The sequence below is a fragment of the Rhipicephalus sanguineus genome, chromosome 5 (genome assembly GCF_013339695.2).
Source record: "Rhipicephalus sanguineus isolate Rsan-2018 chromosome 5, BIME_Rsan_1.4, whole genome shotgun sequence".
In the NCBI taxonomy this organism is placed as follows: Eukaryota; Metazoa; Arthropoda; class Arachnida; order Ixodida; family Ixodidae; genus Rhipicephalus; species Rhipicephalus sanguineus.
This window is the reverse complement of record NC_051180.1, coordinates 192289013-192315453: the sequence shown is the minus strand read 5'-3', so window position 1 is coordinate 192315453 and position 26441 is coordinate 192289013. Positions and strand designations below refer to the sequence as shown.

At 48.8% G+C, this 26441-nt stretch overlaps 1 protein-coding gene across 2 annotated transcripts in view; it reads left to right on the top strand.

The window, feature by feature from the left end:
* Nucleotides 1-26441, top strand: part of LOC119395155 (nuclear factor related to kappa-B-binding protein) — a 755896-nt gene that overhangs the window by 462983 nt on the left and 266472 nt on the right. For both annotated transcript variants that reach the window (XM_037662442.2, XM_049415825.1), the window contains exon 12: nt 11993-12237. In XM_037662442.2, coding sequence (XP_037518370.2) covers nt 11993-12237 — 245 coding nt within the window. The remainder of the gene's footprint in view (nt 1-11992; nt 12238-26441) is intronic.

The window sequence follows — 26441 nt, the reverse complement described above, 5'->3', positions numbered from 1 at the left end:
CATCCTGCGCCCCTTCTGCACCAGAGCGCAGAGCTTTGGGACGATGCCCTCTGTGACGGGCCTCCCGGGGTCTGCCATGCCTTGGTTCAACGGACCCGTGTCGATGCTGAGATCATCACAGGGACCCTGGACTAGGGTTCCCGCTCACATGCTTGGTTTTTATTTTCTTTAATGAATTGTTTTTCTCTCTCTCTCTCTTGAATTTGAAGAAGCCCACATATTTTAGCCTGGGAAGCAAATCATACTTCGCCATATATCTTAGCCTTTCATTGCTGTCACTTATAACCTATTTTAATCCTTTCAGGTTTTTCGCCATACATGTATGGCATCACCTAACAGGCACCAAAGGGTTTTCATCGTACACGTATGGCATAGCCTGTATGTTTAAAACACGCACCTTTTTCGATCATTTCTCTTGCTTGGCATGTGCTGTCACACTTCGGGAATACATGGAATTTTTTTCATGCGCCGATGTCTCTCCGTGGTATATTTATTTTTTCTTCCCAAACTGCGTGCCGACTATCGCTTGCCCATCCGAGCATGTTCACGGTGCGGTTGGTTTAAAACGCGCGCCTTTTCGATCATTTCTCTTGCTTGACATGTGCTGCCACGCTTCAGGAATACGTGGAATTTTTTTCATGCATCAATGTCTCTCCGTTGTTTTCTTTTTTTTGTTTTTTTTTTTGTTTTTGTTTTTTGCTTTCCGAAGCAGCGCAGCGGCTTTCACTTGCGCATCAGAACGCGCGCACACAGTGTGGCTGGTTTCGATTTCGTCCTTTGGGTGGTTATCGCTTCTCACATACGCAAAGCTGATGGCTGCCTGGTTTCTAATCTCTCAAAGGGTGACTGCTTGTGACTGTCGTTTATTGCTCCCTGGGGCGCGATTACATCTGTTTCCATGCGGCGCTAAATTACACAAATGACACTGCCATGGTTGCGTTTCCTGTTTTGGGGAGCACAAACATTTTTTACTGGAAAAGTGCTCTGGTGCACTTATTTTTGTATGTCTGTGAGCTATGTTTAATACAATGCATAATTTTTATGTATAAAAGATCATATAAGTGTTTTTTTCTTTAGGATTTTGCTTGACGTTACTAAGAATAAACCATGTGTATGTAAGAGCAAAAATGATTTTTTTGTCACTTTATGGTCACGGAAAAAATATTTAGACAATTTTTTTCCTAAATGGAATCGTGTGAAGAATTTATTTCAGCAATAAAAAAATTGCACATTTTTGGACTGCATTTCACGAAAAAATTTGACCCTCAAAGGCTTAAATGGAATGTTTTTATGTTTAATTTTTTTAAATTTTGTTTACAGAATACTGTCAACCCTCCTTGAGGGTTATTACAGGAATGGAAAAGATACAAATGTTATACAAACATACAAACATTATGCAAGCAAAGGAATACAATGGCCAGTACAAGAGTACATAAGAATAAAACGCACACAAGAGTAATGACATCATCACGTGCAAGCGTCGCGATCATGGGAATCACTAATGTACACAACATACAAGCATAGCAATACATTGCCTACAACCAAAAGATGAAGATAAAACAAAACGTTTGAGTGTAAATGCTTTCACCCGTACGCGAGTAGGTCAGCACATAGAACTCGGGAGCACCGACATGAGATTTTCAACACTTTCTAGGAATTTATTAATTGTTGTCTGTGCTACAGTAGCGGAACCAAGCGCATTCCATTCTCTTATTACGTGAGGGAAAAATGAAAAACGGAAGGTATTGTTATGGCAGAAATATTCTTTGAAGATCAGGTCGTGTTTTTGGCGCACTTTTCCTCTTTCTTTTATAACAGTGAAAGCTGAGGCATTAGTTTTAAAGTGGCCATTCAACAATTGGTAAAAAAACTTCAACCGGTGTATTTTTGCTCTATCGCGGAGCGTAGGTAGCTCTGCTCGGTGCAGAAGCTCGGAAGGGGAATTCGTTCGCTTATAGCGGTTAAAGATGAATCTTACCGCCTTGCGCTGTACGCTCTCGAGCATAGCTATGTCAGTATTTGTTGAAGGAAACCACACTATATTTGCATATTCCAGCATCGGTCTTATAAAAGTAATGTAAGATAAGCGCTTCGTATCTGGGGTAGCGTAATGTAGCGTCCGTTTTAGAAAAAACAACTTCTTCATTGCCTTTTTCGTCACCTGTTGTACATACGCAGTCCACTTGAGGTCAGATGATATTAAAAGCCCTAAATATTTATACTGAGTTGCTGTGCAAAGGGTGACACCATTAAGCGGGTATGGAAATAATAATTTGCTTTTCTTTCTGCTTATGTTCATCACGACCGTTTTTTCAGAATTAATAACCATCTGCCAGTCTTGACACCACTGGGCTACGTTGTTTAGGGAATTGTTAAGGGCAACCTGATCGCCAATGTCTTAGATTTCACTGTAAATTATGCAGTCATCTGCAAAGAGTCTAATTTTAACGTTTACTGTGTCAACAATGTCATCTATGAATAACAGGAACAAGAGCGGAGCGAGAACAGATCCCTGCGGAACGCCCGAAAGAACTTTAACCGCGTCAGAATTCTGTCCATTATAGTGCACAAACTGATAGCGAATGGATTAGCGATCTGAACTAATCCATTCAACTATTGGACCATTGCCTAGTTTTTCTATGAGTTTAGTGATGAGTTTAGAGTGGGACACGCGGTCGAAGGCCTTAGAGAAGTCTAAAAAAATTACATCGATTTGCGATTCGTTTATTTCCAGCCCAAAGTCATGTATAGCCTCTGTGAGTTGAGTGAGAGTAGATAGCCCACTTCTGAACCCATGCTGAGAAAGAGAGATGAGATTGTTTTCTTCTACATACTTAGTTATTAGATTTAAGATAATGTGCTCGAGAATTTTGCAACTAGTGCAAGTTAAAGAAATTGGCCGGTAGTTGGATGGGACAGAAGTGTCACCAGATTTGTGTACTGGCCGGAAGACGGCAATCGCTAATTGACTTTGTAAGTATGAGATGAAGGTACCTGCTAATGGGTTCAGCATAGCGTTTCAGGAAGGTGTTTGGTATTTCATCTGGGCCACTACTTTTCTTTTCATCAAGGTCTAAGAGCAGTGAAAAAATGCCGGGTGCTGTCATATTCAACGATAGAAGTGACCTGCCTTGGCCAACGTGACGGGAACCCGGAGGTTATGAGTGCTAAAAACTGAGTGAAAATACGAATTGAAATTATTCGCCTTTATCTTGCCTTCTTCAGCTGGAAACACGGATAGTGTCGTCCGTTTTACGCTTATGTAGCGCCAGAATTTATCAGGTGCGCTTTTGATAAACTTTTGCAGGGTGTGTCCATAAAAGTGCCGTTTTGCGTCTTGTAACTTTCCTTTTAAGGTCGATGTTAGCGTTTCTATTTGTGAGCTAGCGCTTCCTAGCGTTTTTTTAGTCTTCCTTACACGCTTGATTTTGCGCTTAAGGTGAATTATGTCGCGGGTAACCCATGGGTTGTGCTTTCTTGTAACCTGTTTTCGTTTGGGAATAAAGTTAGATATGCATTGCATGATATGATGCTTAAACTGTGCCCACACTTCATCTATGCTCGCGTTATTATCTGCACATAGCTCAGAAAACTCGGAATACTCGTGGGACAGGTAGGTCATTATTGCCTCATCATTAGCTTTATTAAAGGAGAGCACATATTTTACTGAGCCAGTTTGCCGTATTGGAGTCGCTAAAGAAAGTACACAGAACTATTTTATGATCCGATATGCCGTCGATTGTTTCAACACTTGCGCTGTTGGTGGAAAAGTGATCACTTACAAATACAAGGTCTAACACTGAGTGCGACTTTCCTTGCATTCATGTATTTTCAACAACAAGCTGAGTTAGATTGAAAGCAAATAAGAAGTCGATGACTATATTGTTCGACGAGGACCTGGACTTAATGAGGACCAATTTACATCAGGTAGGTTGAAGTCACCCGCCATGATAATCCTGCCACCGAGCGTATGCAAATTCATGTAATCCAAAACCCTTATGGAAGTGACCATTTTCCAATAATCCTGAGTGCGCTGAATGAAAACAAGCTTCTTCCACAGGCCCCTCGGTGGAAGCTTGACTTAGCCGATTGGGAACGATTCCAAACTCTTACCCACTTGACGTGGGCTGTGATGTCCGCTCTAACGATAGAAGATGCTGTCAAGTATTTTACGGCTCTTCTGATTGATGCCGCATCTAAATGTATTCCCAAAGCGAGCAGCGCAGCTTCCAAACGGCGTGTTCTCTGGTGGAACGATGAATGCGAGAAAGCGTGCAACAAGCAAAACAAGGCGTGGAGGTTGCTTTAGGGCTTTCCGACAGCGGAGAACCTAGAGAATTTTAAAAATTTTAAATCCCAAGGAAGGGGGACATGCCGGCAGGCTCGGAGACTGTGGGGGTGCTATCACCCCCTGTAAAGTTGTTTGCGCCTCATGGTGCACGCACACCTCACGGATTAGCCGCAGTTAGTATTAACAGCCGCCGAGCGAAATGTGGCGCTGTGCTCACGCAATGTAGGCTGAGTGCGGTGGCACCGGCAGCGCCGCTTGGGAGGTTAGGTCGGCCTGCAGGAAACAGCAGCAACGCTCTTTGAGGTTTGGTAGCGTGCGTGGATGGACGTCTCCCGCAGTGGGTCCGTGGGGGACGATACCGCGGCTCGTTCCCCGCAGGCCCCTCAAGGTGAGTCGAACGTCGGCGATGCTGCATTCATGGTGCATGGTATGTCATGTTTTCTGTGTATTGTATTGGCATTGTATTATGTTACTTAGCATGTTACTAGTTATGTATTAGATTCGGCCGGCGAGCTTGTCGTATGTAAAAGCAGGTTAATAAATGTACCCATGTTGGTTTTCCCAACAGCGTGAACTGTCTCCGTGTGTTCCAAGAGTGGCAGTTCATCTCTTCAGACCCCATAAGACAGTCGGCAAAAGTTTTTTTTAGGAATCAACTCGTATACAGATAAAGGTAAAGTCTATCACAGGGTTAATAAGGTACACAGGCGATAAACACATCCACTTCCTTTGGTAAACGTGCAAGGCGACACCTTAGAGCATGGGTTCTCAAACTGGGTTCCACGGAACCTAGGGGTTCCATGAAGAACATCGTAGGGTTCCGTGAGGAACATCGTAGGGTTTCGCGAGCAGCCAGAACAAATGTAACCCGCTCCCGTTTTACCCCCATCAACAAGTAGTTTATTTACTTTGACAAGCATATTTGCATTGCATTTTGCATTTAGCGAAGCCATTGCACGAGTTCTGCGACAGGGGTTCAAATTAGGGGTTCTGCGACACTCTGGAAAAGTCATTGCGGTTCCCCAAGGCCAGAAAGTTTGAGAACCCCTGCCTTAGAGGACCAAACAAATTTCTCGGGTGCACACTTCGAACATGTCTCCAGCTCGTCGCACTACTCTGATGAAACTTTCCAACGCTATAAAGCAATTATAGTCACAGAAACTTGAATAGAATTGTGCACAATATGAAGAATACAATGAACCTTTTTGCTTAGCTGAATTGCAGGCATCACTAAACTGCTGTAACAAATCCTCCCCAGGTTCTGACCGTGTAGTATATGAAATGTTGGTACACCTACCTCCCGAAACATAGAAATCTCTCCTTTCCCTTTGAAATGCCACATGGTTTTCCAGTGTGACCCCCGCCTCCTGGAAAGAGGCCATTGTACTTCCTATCCTGAAACAAAGCCAGGATCCGTCCCGTTTCAGGCTCTAACAAGTAGCCTCTGTAAGCTTTTAGAAACAATGATAAAGCGCCACCTGCTACATTTCCTGGAATCAAAGCGCCTGCTTGATACACATCAGTGTGGTTTTCGAGAGGGTTGATTCACCACTGACCAACTCATACAGATTGAAACACACATTCGTGATGCTTTCATTCTCAAGCAATTCTTTCTTTCTGTGTTTCTTGAAATGGAAAAAGTGTACGATACTACATGGCGATTTGGAATACTGAGAGACCTCTCAGAATCAGCTATTTATGGTAAAATGTTAAATTTAATAGCCACCTGTCGAACCGCACTTTCCGTGTCCGACTGGGCAACGTTTTATCAGTGCCATTTGTACAGGAAACCGGAGTACTACAGGCTAGTGTGCTCAGCTGTACGCTTTTTCTTATAACAATGAATTCCTTGCATCTAAGTATCCTATGCAATATGTTCTACTCGTCGTACGTTGATGATGTCAAGATAGGTTTTAAATCCTGCAACCTCGCAATATGTGAGAGGCAGGTTCAGCTTGGTCTCAATAGGGTCTCGAAATGGGCAGACGAAAATGGCTTCAGCTTCAGTCTACAAAAGAGCACCTACGTCCTCTTTTCCACGAAGAGAGGCCCACATCCCGATCCTGATACTGACCTGAAGGAGGATCATCCGCGTGAAAAAATGGAACATAAATTTCTGGGAGTCATTCTAGACATGAAACTAACATTTGTATTACACATCAAATATATTAGAAACAGGTGCATGAAAATAATGAATATTCTGGAGGTTTTGTTGCACACAACTTGGAGCAGCTACAGAAAATGCCTCATGAATCTATACAAAAGCCTTATACACACATGCATATATTACAGGGCTAAAGTCTATCAGTCTGCTACACTAAGCGCTTTGAATATGTTGGACCCGGTCCACCATCTATACATCTGCCTTTCTACAGGCGCCTTCTGGACAAGCCTAGTAGAAAGCCTCTACCTGGTATCAAACAAGTGGTCGCTGCAGTTGCAAAGATCTTATTTATCATTCGTGTACTTCCTGAAAGTAAATGCGAATATCGAACATCCTGCGTCTATGCTGTAAGCGATCTGTCCAGCTCTCCTTTGTTCTACAGTCGAAACCCGCTACAACGAGCACCGCTTCAACGAAATTGGCGGTACAACTAAAAATTCTCGGTTCCCTGCTAGCAGTTCATAAGAGTCAATGCATAAATATGCTCGCCACAATGAACACTTTTTCTTCCGCCGTTTCGCTTCAATGAAATTTGATGTTGCAATTCCGGGCGCAAAAATTTAATTTGCCGTGCAGTAAACACAATCTCGAACATTTTGGTGCATTTGAGAACATAACAATATGTCTACAAAGTCTAAATCACGTGTTGGCACCACCAGAAACCGCCGCGGTTGACTGAGCATGGGGGCCGCCATTCCTTGATAGCGACGGCGATGAGCCTGCCTTGCTTTCACAACTGGCGTGAGTTATTCTTCGTCGCAGACAATCCGAAGCTGAAGCTCAGTTGTCTATGAAGCAGCCTGGGGTGCCATCATGGAACAATGCCTCTTCCAGTGCCACTGCTTTTCGCGCTTGGCCAGTGCGGCCAGTGGTCAGAGCAACAATTCGTCCGCGTTATCAACAGGATCAGCCAACCGCGAGTAGTGGATGACAAGAATAACATAGAATGAGGCATAAGTCATCGCTTTGCGATAGCACACCTGCATCTCACCGTTGTCAGCAAATAGCTAGTGTTAGTGTATTAGTGCAACTGTGCAGTTCATGTTGTATGCCTGTGCCTCTGTTTGGTGTGTTCGCGAAAGCCGTTTCAGCGTGCCTTTCAACATGGCGTCACTATGCATATATGAGAATCGCTTCATGACGCTGCTAGGAAAACAAAGGAAGCAGCCGATGCTTTTTGAATTTTGGAAATAAGTTTCTCTGTTCTACTAGCTCAGGCCAGCTATATATTTTTATTTCACAACGAAATGTTTTTTTCAACAAAATTCTTCCCGCGCACCGTCAGTTTCGTTGTAGCGGGGTTTGACTGTATACCCATCCTACAATAAGGCAGCCCTACCCTCTGCATGTAAGAGCTCTTGCTGAGGAAATATACATCCTACTCCTCGAATACCAGCTGATGGCTCCCGCTGTGGCAGTGCCAGCTTATAAACTGTGATTTGTCTTTTGTAGAAGTTACAGAGCATGCGCTGTTGTCTGCATGCACTTTTTTGAACTGCAGAAAAATATTCTAGTCCTGAATTCTTCATAGACTTATCCAAGTCATGAAGCTCTGTGTATGCGACGGTTTTTGCCTTCAACTGCCTTTTCAACTGCCTTCGCTGTTGCCTCGTATTTAGGGGCTGTGGCTCTGTCAAGCTGTCTATTACAGCTTTTTCTGCAGCTCCCCTGTCCATGTATTTCTTGAGGCAGAAATAAAATTATTATTATTATTAAGTCCCATGTTGGAGTATCTTACGCAGCGGTCGGCCCATTCCTGTCTGCTGCCAGCATAGTGCACTCAAATGCAAGCATCTTCACAGCAGAGGCCTGCGTAATTTTAGTGGCTTTTAAGCACATTAAATGATTAAACATACCCAAGGCAGTTCTATACACACGCTCATTAAAGGAGCCCTATAGCACTTTTTCACCATGGTCAGAAAACGCTACCAATCACTAGTCGAGGTTCCTGAGAACACGCAAGCCAAACAATTTAGCGCAGCACGTGGCCTGTAATTTACAATGAATTTTCAGTCAGCTAAAGATCGCTCCCTCTTCTCTCTACAAATTATGCCATGTACTCAAAGAACCGTGCCGTATACCCAAATTCATGGCCATTGGCTGATTTAAGCATCATGGACTGCATAGTTACTGTGCCCGCCGCAGAAGGCTGCCACGTGCCCGTGCGCGTGCTCGCGATCTCACTGAAGGTTGGCCGCAGGTTAAAAGAAAAAAATTCCCCACCATAACCACGACGTGAATGATGTTAGAGGAGCTTGCTCGGAGATAATCGACTAAACCGCGAATGGTACCATTCCTCTACTGTCATACAAAGACGTGACTATGTTGTTATAGTAGCGATTGTGGTCAGGTTGTGGTGGAACAACAAGCGGTCGCAGACCTTGTAGCTGTGGCCGAACGTGTGGTCGAAGTAATCGTGCTTGAAGCGCGCGTCGGCACCACCTACGGTAGCGACCGCTTTCGGCGCTTGGCCGCTGCATCCCGCGCCCGTACCTCTTCGAGGTTCTCTTGCCGCCGCTTCGTGCTGCTTCGGCTTCGCGGGCTTGTATCTCGGGGTCCGCACAATGCTGACATCCCTCTGCGGCCTCGCGAGCTCTCACTGCAGGGTCTTGGCGGCAGGCCCGCGCTGCTGCTGCCTTGCGAGCCCTCCACTCCGCCGCCTTGTCTTCGTTCATGTTATTAGTATCGAAGCGCACTGACTGATGACTGTCAAAAGAGAGAGGAAGCGTGCATTTGTGGCCCTCTAGCGGTCTCCTATCAAACTAGAGCACACGTCGGAGTGGAGCGAGCGCCGCATGCTACAGTTGGCTATGCTACATGTGGTTTTGCCTGTGTTAATATCATCATCAAGAACAAGAGGAAGAACATCTTAAACACTTCGCAGCGCAGGAAAAACAGACACAAAGAAGACGACACCAGACAACATACGAGCGCAACAACCAACAGGCCCAATTCGCCACAATTCTGAAGTTCATTTCTAGTAGAAGAGGAAGAAGACTTCTCTTTCGCGAAAGTGTGCGCTGAACCAAGCTAGCGGGAGTAATGAGAACTAGCGGCTACTCCAGCGATGGACAAGCACCGAGCTTAAGGAGCAAGCTCCTAAAAGTGCTCAAGGTCATGACGCGCACGTGACGTAACTTCTTTCCCCCATGCTATTCTTCTCTGCTTAGCTTCCAGCACGTTCGTCGGGACGACAAAAGAGAGAAGGCAATTACAGCGTGCAACAAATCTCTAACTTCACTCGTACTGAACGTATTCTAAAAACATTTTCGGTGGTTGATTCGTGAGGCAATAAACTCCTTTAGTGAAGTCATTGGATGGTTACTTGGAACAGTGTTGCAGGGTCCCTTTAAAGGGGTCATGAAGCACCCCTTGGGCTGATTGAAAAAACACATCCTGCGGAAAGCTGACACGGCTATGAACTGCTCTGCCAAATATTACAGTCGTGCGCGCCGCGTAATGGCCACAAGCGCAGCAGCGCGAAGTTGCCGTTTCCCCAGGCACCCTCTTTTCAAACAGAGGCCGGTTCTCACTCTCGTCGGTGGGCGGGGCGTCTGTCCGCTGTACGTCGCAAGAGACATAGCATGCTTATTGGCCGATAGCCGACGTAAATCGAGAGCGGCGTTCGGATCAGATGCGCTTCTTGCCGGCGCCGCACTCCTCAGTACACGGTAGCTGCACTCGCGCAAGCGAATCACAGCGGGAGAGCGATCGCGTTTCATGACGCGCGCTGGCGTAACTTCTTTCCCCCATGCCATCCCTCCCTGTCTAGCTTCCAGTGCGCTCGCCGGCACGAGAAAAGAGAGAAAGCGCTGGGAGCGTGCGCCAAACCCCCGTAACTCCGCTGATTCTTGACGGATTCGAGAAATTTTTGCGGCAATCGACTCGGGAGGCAGTACACTCCGATACTGAGGCCATTAGATCATTACTTGGAAAAGTGGTTCATGACCCCTTTAAGCGTCGTGAAAGCATTGAAGACTCTGAAAAAGCACAAAAATCCAGTAATCGTCCGGCTCTATTCACTTTTATGCACCACTTATTTGTCTCAGTAGATTGTTGTGGTATGCTGGGTGCCTGGGCACTGTGATATCGAGGGCAGTGTACTGGCTGACCGGCTTGCCACATCTGTCCATGCAAATGGTGCCAACACGGTGTCCTGTACTGGACCTAAAGCCCTTTCTGAGGAACACACTCAAGTTACACTGGCAACATTTATGAGACAGTCAAACACCGAATAAACTGCACATGGTTAAGCCAGACTTCAGTTACTGGCCACCCACATGAAAAAAATGTTGTACAGAAGTCACACTTTGTAGACTAAGAATAGGGCACAAACACAGCACACACGCACACCTTTATGTCCGGTGGTGTCCTGCCCAGCTGCGATAGAGGTTCTGAGCCACTTACAATGTTGCATGTACTCCTACAATGCACAGAACTAGAGCCATACAGAGAAAAGCATTTCCCATTGCCTTACCAGCAGCAAATTCCACTTCATCCTTTAACGTTCTTAGGTAGGGAACTTCTCTTTAAACATGAACCACCATTAGAGTCCTTAAAAAATGTACGTACTTTTAATGTCATATGTCCAGGTAATCCGTAGCACGACCTCTTAACAAAGGGTGCTGCCGTGGTTTTTACACTACACAAAGCACCTGCCTCCCAGTCCTTGGACTTAAGGGAATTTACTAGGCATTTGTGCTAATTCCATATTTTCAGGTTTATTACCACACCCACTCGTCACTCATTCTTATCATGCACATTCACGTCACTCATGATTTTAGCAACTATATGTTTTACGCGCTTTAGTGCACAGAATTTTTGGCCCTCATAAAGCCACTTAACTCCATCATTGTTCACATCCCATGTTTTGTCCTGGCACTCTTTGGCCATCAGTGGCCTTGAGCCATAAAGCACCATATATCAACATCCCAAAACCACATGATATGATTATGAGAGATGCCATAGTGGAGGGCTCCAGACCACCAGGGGTTCTTTAGTATTTTGCCTTCATCGAAATATGGCCGTTGCGGCCAGGATTCGATCCCACAACCTTCGGGGCAGCAGTCGAGCACCATAACTACTAGACCACCGTGGCAGGCTCTTTTTAAAGTCTGTGAGACAAGTTTATTTCGATATGTTTTGATCATTAGTATGAGCTTTTTTCCTCATTTAAATTTTTATTATCCGTGAATAAACTATCAATCATTACGTATGTAAAATTTTTTTTTTTTCACACCCGCGATGCAGCAGAGAGACTTGGTCTCTCTGTTTGATGTGGGAGTGGCCCGCTACGTGCTAGAGCGCGTTCTGAGAGACCATAATAAAGTTTTTCCATCCATCCACTTTATAGTCACCCTAAAAAATTTTCGGGTAACTTTTCTTGTTTTTTTTTAAATAACACACTTTGGGCATTTTTAAAATCTGCAATAATAAAAACCGATCCTGGGGGGGTCGCATTTCGTGAAAATATTGCATGCATGACAAGTGTAATTCAGATGCAAGGAAAAGACAACTAAAATACTGCTTGATTGAAGGTCTGCTACCAGAGGACTTTGTGCCGTACCTGGACTACAAGGAGAAGCAGCAGCAGTGGCAGTGGATAGGGGCCGGCCGAGACTCGGACACGCAAACCCATGCCCTCTGCCAGCACTGGCTGCAGGGGCGTGAGCCCATGGATGCCCTCGAGGCCTCCCAGGGCTCTCCACCACCACCCAAGTCCACCACAGACTGGACTGTGCGGCCAACCACAGACCACGAGCGCTCACATTACCGCACACAGGTACGCACTCACTCTGGCACTCTCTATTCGCACAATGACAGACAGGAGACAAATGCTAAATGGCCATTAGAAACCAAAGCCTTTACAGCTTCCATGACTGCTTTGGTACACACAGTCATCAACCGTTACTGCACTGGGATGGCGAAACAATTTTAATTATTGAATGTCCAGATAAAAGTGGGCAACGCGCTGGGACTTGACACTCCGCTTACGCATACTCGAAATGTGCCTGCCTGTGTTTTATCAAAGGTCATGTTCTCGCTGTCCAAAGTATCCTTGCATAAGATCTCTCCAACGCTGCAGACTCTCTTCTGAATCAGTGACTTTCTACAGGTGGAAGCAGTTCATTTCATTTCATTCATTTCACTTATTTTACCCTCAATTGCAAAGCTTTACAGAGGGGAGTGGGTTACATGAAATAACAAATTATAAACAAGTCAAACTAAGTAACATCAAAATAATAACAATTACAATACATATGGAGATATGATGTTAGGCTAATACAACCTAATGCATATGTAGGTACAAGAAGAACAGAACAAATAAAGTAAAAATATATATATATATATATATACAATACGAACTTCACGCGTCATAAAGTAAGTAATTGTGTATGGTGGAAGAAATAAAGTCATGACTCTAAATGGAAACGATGTCAGAGGGAAGGTAGTTCCAGTCGCTGGACCTGCGTGGGACAAAGGAATGATAGAAAGTGTTAGTGCGGCAGCTAATAACGTGTACCTTATGGTGATGATCTAAACAATGTCAGCGATAAGATGGGGTCGCAACGAACTGAGGTTTCAAAACTGGATGATTGAAAATCTTGTGAAAAAGTATGAGACGAGATGCCTTGTGACGTGATTTAAGTAACTGCAGGGAAAGGGTGCGTTTCATCGATGTGACACTGCTAGTGCGATGGTAGTTCGATAACATGAAGCGTGTGTCACAATGCTAACATGCAGTGCCCTCGCGCGGCTCTGTTGCTTTGTGTGTTGTGGCGTCACACCTGAGGGTGAAAGATGGGGACGCGGGAAAATAAAGAGTCAGTTTGTTTTGGGCTCTCGTAGCGCTATGTCTTATTTTTGCTATCTAGTCTCCGGCTATCTCCCGGCCATCTGCGCATGTATCAACTGGCGACGAAGATAAAAAGGAATATTCTCGCGAGTTCCTGCCGCTGCACCATCCGTCCAAATGCCAAATTTCGGCAATCTTGAGCCTTTCGAGGGAGGAGGCGATGACTGGCCCTGCTACGTGGACCGGCTGAAGGCATTCTTCACGGCGAATGACATCGCTGAAGACAAGCGAACAGCCGTCTTCATCAGCTGCTGCGGGCAGAAAACGTATGCGTTGCTTCGCAATTTGGTCAAGCCTGACCAGCCAAGTGACAAGACGTTGGATGAGACTCTGTTGGTGCTAGGAAACCACTACTGCCCGAAGCCTTCTGCTGTTGTGCAGCGGTTCCGTTTCAACTCGCGCGTTCGCGCTGAAGGAGAGTCCGTCAGCAACTTCATTGCAGCGCTGAAGAGCCTTTCCGAGCACTGCAACTTCGGTAAAGAGCTTGAAAACATGCTCCGCGACCGCGTCGTGTGTGGCATCAACAACGTAGACGTCCAAACAAGATTGCTGGAAAAAGCGGACCTGACTTTCGAAGACGCAGTGCAGACTGCCCTAGCAATGGAAGCAGCAAAGAAGGATGCAGGGGAGATAGCGCAAGCTCACGCTAGCACCTTCTTTTCCACCCTCCGCGTCTCGGCAGCGCCGGTGGACGTGTCCTGTTATCGCTGCGGGGATGCACACCTGGCATCCGCTTGCCGGCATGTGAAGACCGTCTGCAGTTACTGCCACAAACGCGGCCACTGGGCGAAAGTTTGCAATACCAAACAAAAAGACGAGCAATCACAGAGTGACAGGTCTCCCAGGCCGCGTTTGTTCGCGGGCCGAAGTTCACTGTCGGCGAGCAACCGTCATCGCGTAAATACTGTCCAGGATGAAGCCTCCGCTACAGATTCACCCGCCGAAGTTTTCGACATGTGGTTAGTTGACTACACCAAGGCGCCTCCACCTTTTACCGTCAGTGTTGAAGTTTGCGGCAAGCCGCTCCGCATGGAAGTGGACACGGGGGCGAGCGTCTCAGTCATTGCCAAGTCGCGCTTGCTACAGCTTCTACCTTCAATTCCGGTGCAGCCGTCTCAAGTATTTCTGTGAAGCTATTCCGGGGATTTAAAGAAGGTACAAGGCAAAGCTGATGTCCATGTAAAGTTTCATGGCAAGGAGGCTCACCTACCGATTTTTCTGGCCGGAAACGAATCACCCACTCTGCTCGGACGCAACTGGATGCAAGAATTGGGCATCGGCGTCTCCGACGTTGAAGTGAATATTCATGCACTTGCTGATGTGCAACACGTAGTGCAAGATTACACTGAAGTGTTTGAAGAAGGCTTGGGTACATTCAAGGGTGCGACAGCTTCACTACATGTACCTTCAGGTGCTCCACCACGGTTCTTCAAGCCACGCCCACTGCCGTATGCTTTGATGGACGGAGTCACGCAAGAAATTCAGCGATTAATAAGAGATTCCATCATTGTTCCGGTGAAGACAGCTAGGTGGGCTGCCCCAATTGTTCCCGTGACAAAAAGGTATGGGCGCATCAGAATCTGCGGGGACTTTGGTGTCACCATTAACCCAGTCGCGACGGTGGAACGCTACCCTATTCCAAGGATTGAGGACTTGTGGACTGTGCTGGCTGGAGGTGAGAAATTTACAAAGTTGGACTTGCGTGACGCATACCAGCAAGTCGTCCTGGATGAGGCCTCTAGAGAGTACGTCACGATTTCGACGCACATTTCAATACACCCGCTTACCTTTTGGGGTCTCATCTGCTCCAGCTATTTTTCAACGCGAGATGGAGAACTTGCTCAGGGGTCTGCCACATGTAGTGGTCTATTTTGACGACATTCTCATAACTGGTGCAAATGATGCCGAGCACTGTCGCAACCTCCGTGCGGTACTAGGCAAGCTTCAAGAATCTGGCCTCAAGTTGAAACTCGAGAAGTGCCACTTCATACCCCAAGTTGAGTATCTCGGGCACATTATCAGTAAGGAATGCCTCTCTCCGAACATGGACAAGGTGTCTGCCATTCTGCACGCTCCTGTGCCACAAGATGTGAAGGAACTTCAAAGCTTCTTGGGACTCGTCAACTTCTATCGGCGTTTCTTGCCCAACCTTTCTGCAATTCTCCGTCCGTTGCACTTGCTTCTTGGTGATGGAAAGAAGTGGCAGTGGGGAAAGGACCAGCAAGATGCTTTCACTGCCTGCAAGCATCTGGTGACTTCAGCTCCAGTTCTTGTACATTTCCGCCCAGACAGGCTTGTATGTCTCAGCTGTGATGCATCACCTTACGGTATAGGCGCAGTTTTGGCGCACAAAGATGCTGATGGCCGAGAACGTCCAATTGCTTTTGCTTCTAGAAGTTTATCAAAAGCAGAGCAAAACTATAGTCAACTTGACAAGGAAGCACTGGCCTTGGTTTTTGGCGTGGATCGGTTCCACCAGTACTTGTGGGGCATACCGTTTGAAGCACACACTGACCACAAGCCACTTCTTGGACTTCTGGGTGCCAACAAGCCTGTTCCTGTGCAGGCTTCGCCAAGAGTGGTCAGATGGGCCCTGAAGCTCTCCGCGTACAATTACAAACTTGTCTACAAACCTGGCAAAGAGCTCGGGCATGCCGATGCGCTTAGTAGACTGCCGCTGCCCAACGATTGCACTGCATTTCCTCGCCCTGCTGAGATCTTCATGCTGGAGGAGGCATATCCACAACTCCTCTCACCAGTTGTTGTAGCACGAGCCACAAGAGACGATCCGGTATTGAGCCATGTTGTCCTATCTGTATTGAAAGGAGAAAGCCTCCCAGCGGGACCAGAGTGGAAACCCTTCAGTGCCAGAAGTGCGGAACTCAGTCTCCATGAAGGCTGTCTACTATGGGGATCAAGAGTCGTGATTCCGAAAAAATTGCTGGCCCAGGTACTTGGTGTGCTCCATGCCAGCCACCCGGGTATTTAGAAGAGCAAGATGATCGCCACGAGCCATGTCTGGTGGCCAGGCATTGACAATGACATCGCAAACAGTGTGAAGACCTGCGCTATGTGCCAGGCTCAACATAGAGCTGCCCAGCCAGTGCAGCAGACACCCTGGCCTTTTCCACAGCGACCCTGGTCTAGGCTTCACATTGATTTCGGGGCACCATTTCTAGGGCATACCTTCTTGGTTATAGTGGACGCCTTCTCGAAATGGATAGAAGTCTTCCCTGTGTCTTCCACATCAGCAGACGCTACCATTTCCGCCTTGAGAATGGCATTCGCCCAGCACGGCCTCCCTGACATCATAGTTTCGGACAATGGTCCTGCTTTTACCAGTGCACAGTACCTGGACTTCTTGACTCGAAATGGAATACGTCGCATGCTGGTACCGCCGTATCACCCCGCGTCCAACTGTGCCGCAGAGCGAGCAGTACAGACTGTCAAAAACAAACTCAAGAAATCTGGGTCGGGCAACTTCCAAACACAACTGTCCCGGTTCTTATTCCACTACAGGACTACACCTCACGAAGTAATGGGTCGGCCATCGTGCGAACTCCTCACAGGGAGAGCCTTCAAGACACCATTGGATGTCTTGCGGCCAAGCCTGCAGACGTCGGTACTTGTAAGGCAACTTAAGCAGAAGTTGCATGCCGACAGAGGATCCCGGCCAGCTTCGTCATTGCAACCAGGAGACAGCGTCTATGCGCGAAACTTTCGACAGGGAGCAGTGTTGTCGACCAGTGTTGTCGACGGGGCCAGTGTTGTCGACGTCACCCCGCCGTCAACCCGCGTCATTCTTGACGATAGGTCTATATGGCACCGACACGGTGACCACTTGCGTCTTGCCCAGACAGGGCCACCGAGTATATCTGAAACGGATGCACTTCACCATGCTAGTGCTGCGGCCATACCACAATGGGAACAGCCTCCTCTCCTTGAATCAACTGTTCCGGACATGCCGGAGCAAGAGGCTGCCGAGCCGTCTACAAGTTCGCCTGAGAGGGGCTGTGCCATAAACACTGACATTACTGCAAGCAACAGTGGTGTTCATGTGGGGAGTGACTCTTCCGTGGCTGCGCCTTGCACATCAGTGTTGCGACGCAGCAACAGGTCGAGGAAACCAGTGCTTAGGTACTCCCCGTAGTTATTCTTCTTAAGAGGGGAGGAGTGTCACAATGCTAACATGCAGTGCGCTCGCGCGGCTCTGTTGCTTTGTGTGTTGTGGCGTCACGCCTGAGGGTGAAAGATGGGGACGCGGGAAAATAAAGAGTCAGTTTGTTTTGGGCTCTCGTAGCGCTATGTCTTATATTTGCTATCTAGTCTCCGGCTATCTCCCGGCCATCTGCGCATGTATCAGCGTGCTGCGTTATTCTGTACCATTTCAAGCAAGTGAGTTAAGTTCACTTGAAAAGGGTCCAAGATGGAGCATGCGTATTCGAGTTTTGGATGGACTAATGTTTTTTACATTGTTAGTTTCGCGGCTTGAGGGGCGCGACTAAAGTTGTGTCGTAGGTATCCTAGCGTACGGTTGCTATTGTTAATAACGTAGTTAATGTGATGTTTCCAGCTCAAGTCAGATGATATGTGAATCCCCAAGTATTTATACGAAGTTCGAGTAAGTTCGTAGATTTTGTTGACGAACAGATCACAGTTTTCTTGCACAGTTCTATTATCAAAGTCATGCAGGTAATCGTCATAAAAGAGAGAGAGCTCGCGGTTGATTGCCTCGAAGTTTGCGGCATGTAGTTGTAGATCTCCTTGCGTTTCTTAGTAGCATTTGGCATGCTGTTATGTATGTAAAAATGAAGCAAACAGTGATCGCTGAGACCAGGAAGTGTATTTAATGAATGAATACTCTCGGGCATTGTCGTAAGAATCAAGTCAAGAATGTGCGATGAACTGGTAACGAGAGTTGGGCTATTGACCATCTGCGTAAAGTTAAAGAGGTTGCAGGCATCAAAAAAGCATTGGCCGTTGAAGGAAATGATTCATTGAGTATTTAGTCATCATTAAAGAGACACTAAAGGCAAATAACAATTTATGTCAGAGTGAAACTTCAATGTGTGAGAACGTCTAAAACGTCAATAATATTAACAGTAGTGCTAAATTAAGGTAACTGTAGGACACGATATTGTCACGTGGTCGTGACGTCGACGAAGACAGCAGTCGGCGTTTGCGGGATGAAACTGTTTATTTGGCCGAACTTGTGGCCGGAAAATGAGAACTATAACTACAGCAATACACGCTGTACAATGATAGCGGCGAACAGGGCGTCGTCCGTCGATCAACTGACAAGCGGTCACGCGTGTCTGCTTTTATACAGGCGCTATCGAACTTTCCAGCAATATCGCTGGTGGCGGCGTAATCTCTAGACAAGGCTGGAACATTCGCGTGCGGGGCGCAATCTTAACAAACTGATCTACTACGATCGCGACGCTTCTAGAACATTACTTCGCGGACAGCGTCGAGCGTTAATAACCGTTCCTGCCGGTCAAACCTGAATACATCAAAACAAGACAAGAAGTGGGCGTGGCATTGCCCCCCTCTGAAAAAAAGCATCGTCCCGATGCTTGTGAAAGAACAAAGAAGAGAGAAAAAAACAAGTGCATACATAAATACATTACAATAACAAAGAAAAAGTAGAGTCCCCAGGTTCGCTAACGCGCAAAAAACGGCTTAAGGCGCACGACATGGACGACTTCAGGTCGTGCGCGGCGTCGCTGAGAGTTCGTAATGCCGTCCGGGATGACCTCGTAGTCAAGAGCGCCGAGGCGTCGAAGAACCTTGTATGGCCCGAAATATCGCCGAAGGAGTTTTTCGCTAAGCCCACGTCGGCGTATCGGCGTCCAGACCCAAACACGGTCGCCGGGCTGGTATTCCACGAAGCGTCGTCGAAGATTGTAGCGACGGCTGTCGGTGTACTGCTGGGACTTGATGCGCAGGCGGGCGAGCTGTCGAGCTTCTTCGGCACGTTGTAAGTAGGTGGTCACGTCGATGTTTTCCTCGTCGGTCACGTTTGGTAACATGGCGTCGAGCGTCGTTGCCGGGCTCCGTCCGTAGACCAACTTGTACGGCGTCATCTGCGTCGTTTCTTGCACAGCGGTGTTGTATGCGAAGGCCACGTACGGAAGGATGGCATCCCACGTCTTGTGCTCGACGTCAACGTACATGGCCAGCATGTCGGCGATGGTCTTATTTAGCCGCTCGGTGAGGCCATTGGTTTGAGGGTGGTAGGCAGTGGTCCGGCGGTGGCTTGTCTGGCTGTACCTCAAGATCGCCTGAGTTAGCTCCGCTGTAAACGCCGTACCTCTGTCAGTGATGAGGACCTCTGGGGCGCCATGACGCAGAACGATGTCTTCAACAAAGAACTTCGCTACCTCGGCAGCACTGCCTCTAGGTAGGGCCCTTGTTTCGGCGTAGCGGGTCAGGTAGTCGGTAGCTACGACGATCCACTTATTGCCGCTAGTCGACGTTGGGAACGGGCCCAGGAGGTCCATCCCGATCTGCTGGAACGGTCGCCGAGGTGGCTCGATCGGCTGAAGAAAGCCCGCTGGTCTTGTTGGCGGTGTCTTGCGTCGCTGACAGTCTCGGCATGTCCTTACGTAGCGAGTGACGTCGGCGGCAAGGCGCGGCCAGTAGTATTTTTCCTGTACTCTTGCCAGCGTTCGGGAAACACCGAGGTGTCCTGCTGTCGGGTCGTCGTGCAGGGCCTCGAGGACTTCTGGTCGCAATTCTGGAGGCACCACGAGAAGGTATTTGGCTCGATGTGGCGAGAAGTTCTTCTTTTGGAGAACGCCGTTGCGTAAGAAAAACGACGCCAGTGCTCGCTTGAACACTTTCGGAACGACGGCGTTCTTGCCCTCGAGGTATTCCATAAGGCCTCTGAGTTCCGGGTCGGATCGCTGTTGTTCAGCGAAATCGTCGGCACTTATGGTTCCCAAGAAGTAGTCATCATCCTGGTCGTCTTGCGGCGGCGGGTCCACGGGGGCACGAGACAGGCAGTCGGCGTCAGAGTGTTTTCTTCCGGACTTGTAAACGACGTGAATGTCGAATTCTTGCAGTCGTAGGCTCCACCGTGCGAGGCGACCGGAAGGGTCCTTCAAGCTAGCTAGCCAACACAAGGCGTGGTGGTCGCTCACAACTTTGAAGGGCCGGCCGTAGAGGTATGGGCGAAACTTCGATGTAGCCCAGATGATGGCCAGGCACTCCTTTTCCGTTGTCGAATAGTTGGTTTCTGCCTTTGATAGCGACCGGCTAGCATAACTGATGACCCTCTCCAGCCCGTCAGTCTTCTGCACGAGGACGGCGCCGAGTCCTAGGCTGCTTGCGTCGGTGTGGATTTCCGTATCGGCGTCTTCGTCGAAATGTGCTAGTATTGGAGGCATCTGAAGGCGTCGTTTAAGTTCTTGAAATGCCTCGATTTGCGCCGTTTCCCACTTGAATGGCACGTCGGTCTTCGTCAGGTGCGTTAGTGGCTGGGCTATTCGTGAAAATTCCTTGACGAAGCGTCTGTAGTAGGCGCACAAGCCGAGAAAACGGCGTACGGCCTTCTTATCGGTGGGTGGCGGGAAGGCAGCGATGGCAGCTGTTTTCCGCGGGTCCGGGCGAACACCATTCTTGCTGATCACGTGACCCAAAAACAAGAGCTCCTCGTACGCGAAGCGGCACTTTTCAGGCTTCAGGGTGAGTCCGGAGGTCTTGATCGCTTGAAGTACAGCTTCAAGGCGTCGAAGGTGTTCGTCGAAGTTTGAGGAAAACACAACGACGTCGTCCAAGTACACAAGGCACGTCTGCCACTTCAAGCCGGCCAGTACTGTATCCATAACGCGTTGGAAAGTCGCGGGCGCCGAGCAAAGACCAAAGGGCATGACCTTGAACTCGAACAGGCCGTCTGGTGTTATGAAGGCAGTCTTTTCTCGGTCTCTCTCGTCGACTTCGATTTGCCAGTAGCCGGTCTTGAGGTCCATCGACGAAAAGTACTTGGCGTTGTGGAGTCGATCTAGGGCGTCGTCTATTCGTGGGAGAGGGTACACGTCCTTCTTCGTGACCTTGTTCAGGCGACGATAGTCGACGCAAAAACGTAGGGTTCCATCCTTCTTCCTCACTAACACCACAGGTGACGCCCACGGACTCTTGGACGGCTGGATGATGTCGTCGCGTAGCATTTCGTCGACCTGTTTCTTGACGGCCTCGCGTTCTCGCGTCGAAACTCGGTACGGGCTCTGACGTATTGGTCGGGCACTTTCTTCTGTTATGATGCGATGTTTCGCGACTGGGGTCTGTCGAATTCGTGACGACGACGAGAAGCAGTCCTTGAATTGTAGGAGCAGGGTTTTTAGCTGGTCTTGCTCGTGCTTCGGGAGGCTCGGGTTAACGTCGAAATCTGGTTGGTTTCGTCGATTCGTCGAAGCAGGTTCGGTAGCATCGAAGAGGGCGAGAGCATTGCTGGATTCCACGAATTCGTGGATGTAGGCGACCGTCGTACCAATGTTGAGGTGCCTATATTCATGGCTGAAATTTGTCAGCACTACCTTTGCTTTGCCATCACGCAGCTCGGCTATGCCTCTTGCGACGCAAATCTGACGGTTGAGAAGTAGGTGTTGATCGCCTTCGATGACACCTTCAAGGTCTGCGTGTTCTTCGGTGCCGACGGAAATGATGATGCTGGAGAGAGGCGGAATGGTGACGTGCTCTTCTATCACATTCAATACGGGCTTTCCTGGCGTCGTGTGTGGCGGCAGCGCTTTTTCTGAGGTTAGTGTTATTGACTCAGATCTGAGGTCTATTACGGCACCGTGTTCACTTAGGAAGTCCGTCCCAAGTATCACGTCTCTGGAACAGTGCTGCAGGATAAGAAAGCTCGCAGGATAGGTTCGGTCACTGATGCTGACTCTTGCTGTGCAGACTCCAGCCGGCGTTATCAAATGACCTCCAGCGGTGCGGATTTCAGGACCTTCCCAAGCAGTCCTAACTTTCTTCAACTTCGCGGCGAATGACCCACTGACGACGGAATAGTCGGCCCCAGTGTCGACGAGAGCGGTAACGTTGTGTCCGTCGAATAGTACGTCGAGGTCGCTAGTCCGCCGTCTTGCGTTGCGTGTACGTCGCGGCGTCGGGTCACGGCTACGTCGGTTTGCACCGCTGCTTCCGCGTTGCGTCGTCAGGTCTGCTTCCACGGGTCGCAAAGTTTCGTCTTCAGGACGTCGTTCGGCGTGCGGTGGGGGCTCGGAACTTCGTCGCGGCGTCGTCGTCGACGGCGGAGGATCTTCAAAGTTTCGTCGTTCAGCAACCGCACCTCCATCGGTTGCTGCCCTTAGTTTTCCGGATACGGGCTAGGTGACCGGCCTCGCGTTGGGCCAGTGTATGGTCGGCGTTGGGGGGAGACGTAGCGGCCTGGCGACGGCGAACGGGAAGGTTGTCGGGGCGTCCATTGCGTTCCCGCGAGGTAGTCGGCGATGTCGCGTGGTCTTTCCCCTCGTTGTGGACGCGGCGCGTCGATGGCGAACCCACGCAGTCCCATCTGTCGGTACTGGCAGCGGCGGTAAGTGTGGCCAGCTTCCCCGCAATGGTAGCAGAGTGGGCGGTGGTCGGGGGCGCGCCAAACGTCGGTCTTCCTCGGCGTGTATAGCTGGCCGGCTGGCGGGCGGTATGACGTCGGTGGCGGCGGCGGTGGTGCCTGGCGGCGGAACTGCTGGGGTGGTGCGGCGTCTTGACGTGGGCGAGGAGGGGGGGCGTTGCGTCGGGCTGCAGCGGCATAGCTCACTGCTTGCAGCTGTGGCTGCGCTGACTCGGAGGTGCCCAGAGACTGCTGTATTTCCTCTCGGATGATGTCAGCGATCGAGGCAACTTCAGGCTGTGGTAAGGGTAAAAGTTTGCGCAGTTCTTCGCGCACGATCGCTCGGATCGTTTCACGCAGGTCGTCGGAGCCGACATGAACAGCTGGGCTGTCTTGAATCGAACGGCGATTATACTGGCGGTTGCGCATTTCCAGCGTCTTCTCTATCGTCGTCGCCTCTGAGATGAATTCTTGGACTGTCGAGGGCGGGTTCCGCATCAGCCCAGCGAAGAGCTCTTGCTTTACCCCTCGCATGAGCAACCTGACTTTCTTGTCCTCAGGCATGGCTGGGTCGGCGTGGCGGAACAGGTCATTTCCTCTCCAAAGATGGCAACACTTTCATTTGGAAGTTGAACCCGCGTCTCTAGCAAGGCTGCGGCCCTTTCTTTTCTGACGACGCTTGCAAACGTCTGCAGGAAAGCGCTTCGAAAGGCGTCCCAAGTTCGAAGAGTGGACTCCCGATTCTCGAACCAGGTCCTTGCTGCGTCTTCAAGGTAAAAGTAAACGTGTCGCAGCTTGTCCTCGGAGTCCCAGTTGTTGAATGTTGAGACCCTTTCGAAAGTCTCGAGCCAGGTGTCCGGGTCTTCGAATGACGACCCGCGGAAGGTTGGCGGCTCCTTGGGCTGCCGGAGTAGGATCGGCGCAGGCTGCACGGGGTCGGTCATCGTCGCTGCGGTGGGTGTTGGGACCTGGGGCTGCCTGGTTTTTTCGGGAAGGAGCCCGTGCTCTGGCTGCAGTCCCTTCTGCCTGCGGCTTGTTCGACGATCCGGGTTTTCTTTGCTGTCGTCCTCCTCGCGGCTTGGGCTTGGGTCAGCGCTTCGCGGGGGCGTCCGGATCATGGAAGAAGCAGCACCTCCACCAGATGTCACGTGGTCGTGACGTCGACGAAGACAGCAGTCGGCGTTTGCGGGATGAAACTGTTTATTTGGCCGAACTTGTGGCCGGAAAATGAGAACTATAACTACAGCAATACACGCTGTACAATGATAGCGGCGAACAGGGCGTCGTCCGTCGATCAACTGACAAGCGGTCACGCGTGTCTGCTTTTATACAGGCGCTATCGAACTTTCCAGCAATATCGCTGGTGGCGGCGTAATCTCTAGACAAGGCTGGAACATTCGCGTGCGGGGCGCAATCTTAACAAACTGATCTACTACGATCGCGACGCTTCTAGAACATTACTTCGCGGACAGCGTCGAGCGTTAATAACCGTTCCTGCCGGTCAAACCTGAATACATCAAAACAAGACAAGAAGTGGGCGTGGCAATATGTGCCACGAGTGGGACATTTTGGAAATGATCCCAATGACAACAAGAGTTCAGAGTACAATTAACCACTAGTAAGCAAATTAGTTGCGATAAGAAAAGAACCTTCCATGCATCAGAAGACGTAATGAAATGCTGCTTTCTCGTTTCTGTTTGATTCATGGAAAGATCGTCTTGGCGTTACCATGGGGAACGGCGCGAATGGTTCAAAAGTTCCGTTTTCGCCGAGCTACGCTTCGCTCACGCAGTCGCGTCTCAGTCATAGTTTCGGTATCGCTACTGCCTCGTGCGCTTGGCTCTTGATATTTTCGCACTGTTGATACTCTACTTCTGCTGCTGACCAAGCTAAGCTCCGTTACAGTGAACTATACAGTTTCGGAGTGGCCCGTGGCTGCGTCTTGGCAAGGTTGATGGCCGCTGTTGCGCAAGAAACCGTAGCGTCGGCGGCCGGGCAGTAAAGGCGGGCAATATTGGGCACGGCAACTGCTACGTCAGAAGGACCGTTCAGGCGGGTGATTTAAAGTGTGGTAATGCTGTGCAGGCCACTAAAACACTATTTTCTTTCAAAATAAGCATTTCCTTGGCACGGAACAGGCACTATGAGGTTTCTGGAACGCTATTTCAACAATCAGCGTCGACTTAATATTTGCCTTTAGTGTCCCTTAGCCCTTTCAGCCCTGGATTTTTTATTTTGGTCGGAGGCTTTTTTCATGCGTGTTTTTCTAATAGTTATGACCTCAGAAGGCCACAAACGAAAATTGAGCCAGTGGTGCAAGTATTAATGGATTTAGACATTGTCACGTATCTCGGGAGCGCTTGCAACGCGGAATGGAATTGGGAGAGAGAGAAAGAGTCGGGAGACCGTGGTGTCACTGCAAACAAACTTTAAGTCAAACATCACGGCAAACAAAATCAACACACTCAAAATTTACAAGTGCGACAATAATAAGTTGTACGACAGAACTTAAACACTTCTGACTAAGCTTGACTCTACTGGCCCTAAAGTCTGGCCACTATGGCCTCTCAGTCACTCGCGATACCAATGGAGCGTTCTTACGGATCGTGGTGTCCGATGACTCGATCCAGTGCCCAATTCGACGCGCTGTCCCTTCGTCGAAGCTCTTGTCGACGTCTCATAGTCGTCGTCGTCGATCGGACGCCAGCAAGTGTCAGTGTGTGTAAATAAACTCAAGTTTGCCAGGATCTGAGCAACCGGGCCTGTCCAGTCCTTCAACGTGTCGCCACAATCATCTGAACCATCGGGATCACCTCCACCGACCCAATCTTATTAAAGTTGTTAGGAAGGGGATTTGAGAAACCTTGCTATACCAAATGATCCAATTTTTGTCATCAGCATCGCAATGAGCTCTTTCAGCCAACTTTTCATAGGCACTAAATATTTTTATTGTCTTACATTGACAGGTAAGTTCACAGTACTTCATGCTTAATTGTCGTAGCTATTAGGGGTGCCACCTGTATCGTGTTTCAATTTTTATTCACAATGAATGTTTGATGCAGAATGGCTTTTCTATTTTATTTACATATACAGTCAAACCTCGTTAATACGTACCCGCTTTAAGCGTACTAACGACGGTTAAAGGGACACTAAAGGCAAATATTAAGTCGACGTTGATTGTTGAAATAGCTGTCCAGAAACCTCGTAGTGCTGCTTTTGTGCCAAGGAAGTGCTTATTTTGAAATAAAATCAAGTTTTTAGTGGTCCGCATCGCGTTAGCGCGCTTCAAATCTCCCGCCTGAAAATACGACTCTCATACGTCACTGCTGCCGTGCCCAACGTTGCCCGCTTTTACTGCGCGGCCGCCGACACTAGTAGCAGCAGAGCGGAAGTAGCGGGACCCACAGTAGCAACAACGGCCATCGAAGCCATCGAAGCTTGCCGCAATCGCCGTAATGGATGTGGACGGAGAATTTGACAACGAGACATTGGCTCGCGACGCTTGGCTCCAATTCAGCGACTTGAGCCCCGATGAACGCGGTATGCTGCTGAGGGCTCTTAGTGCCGG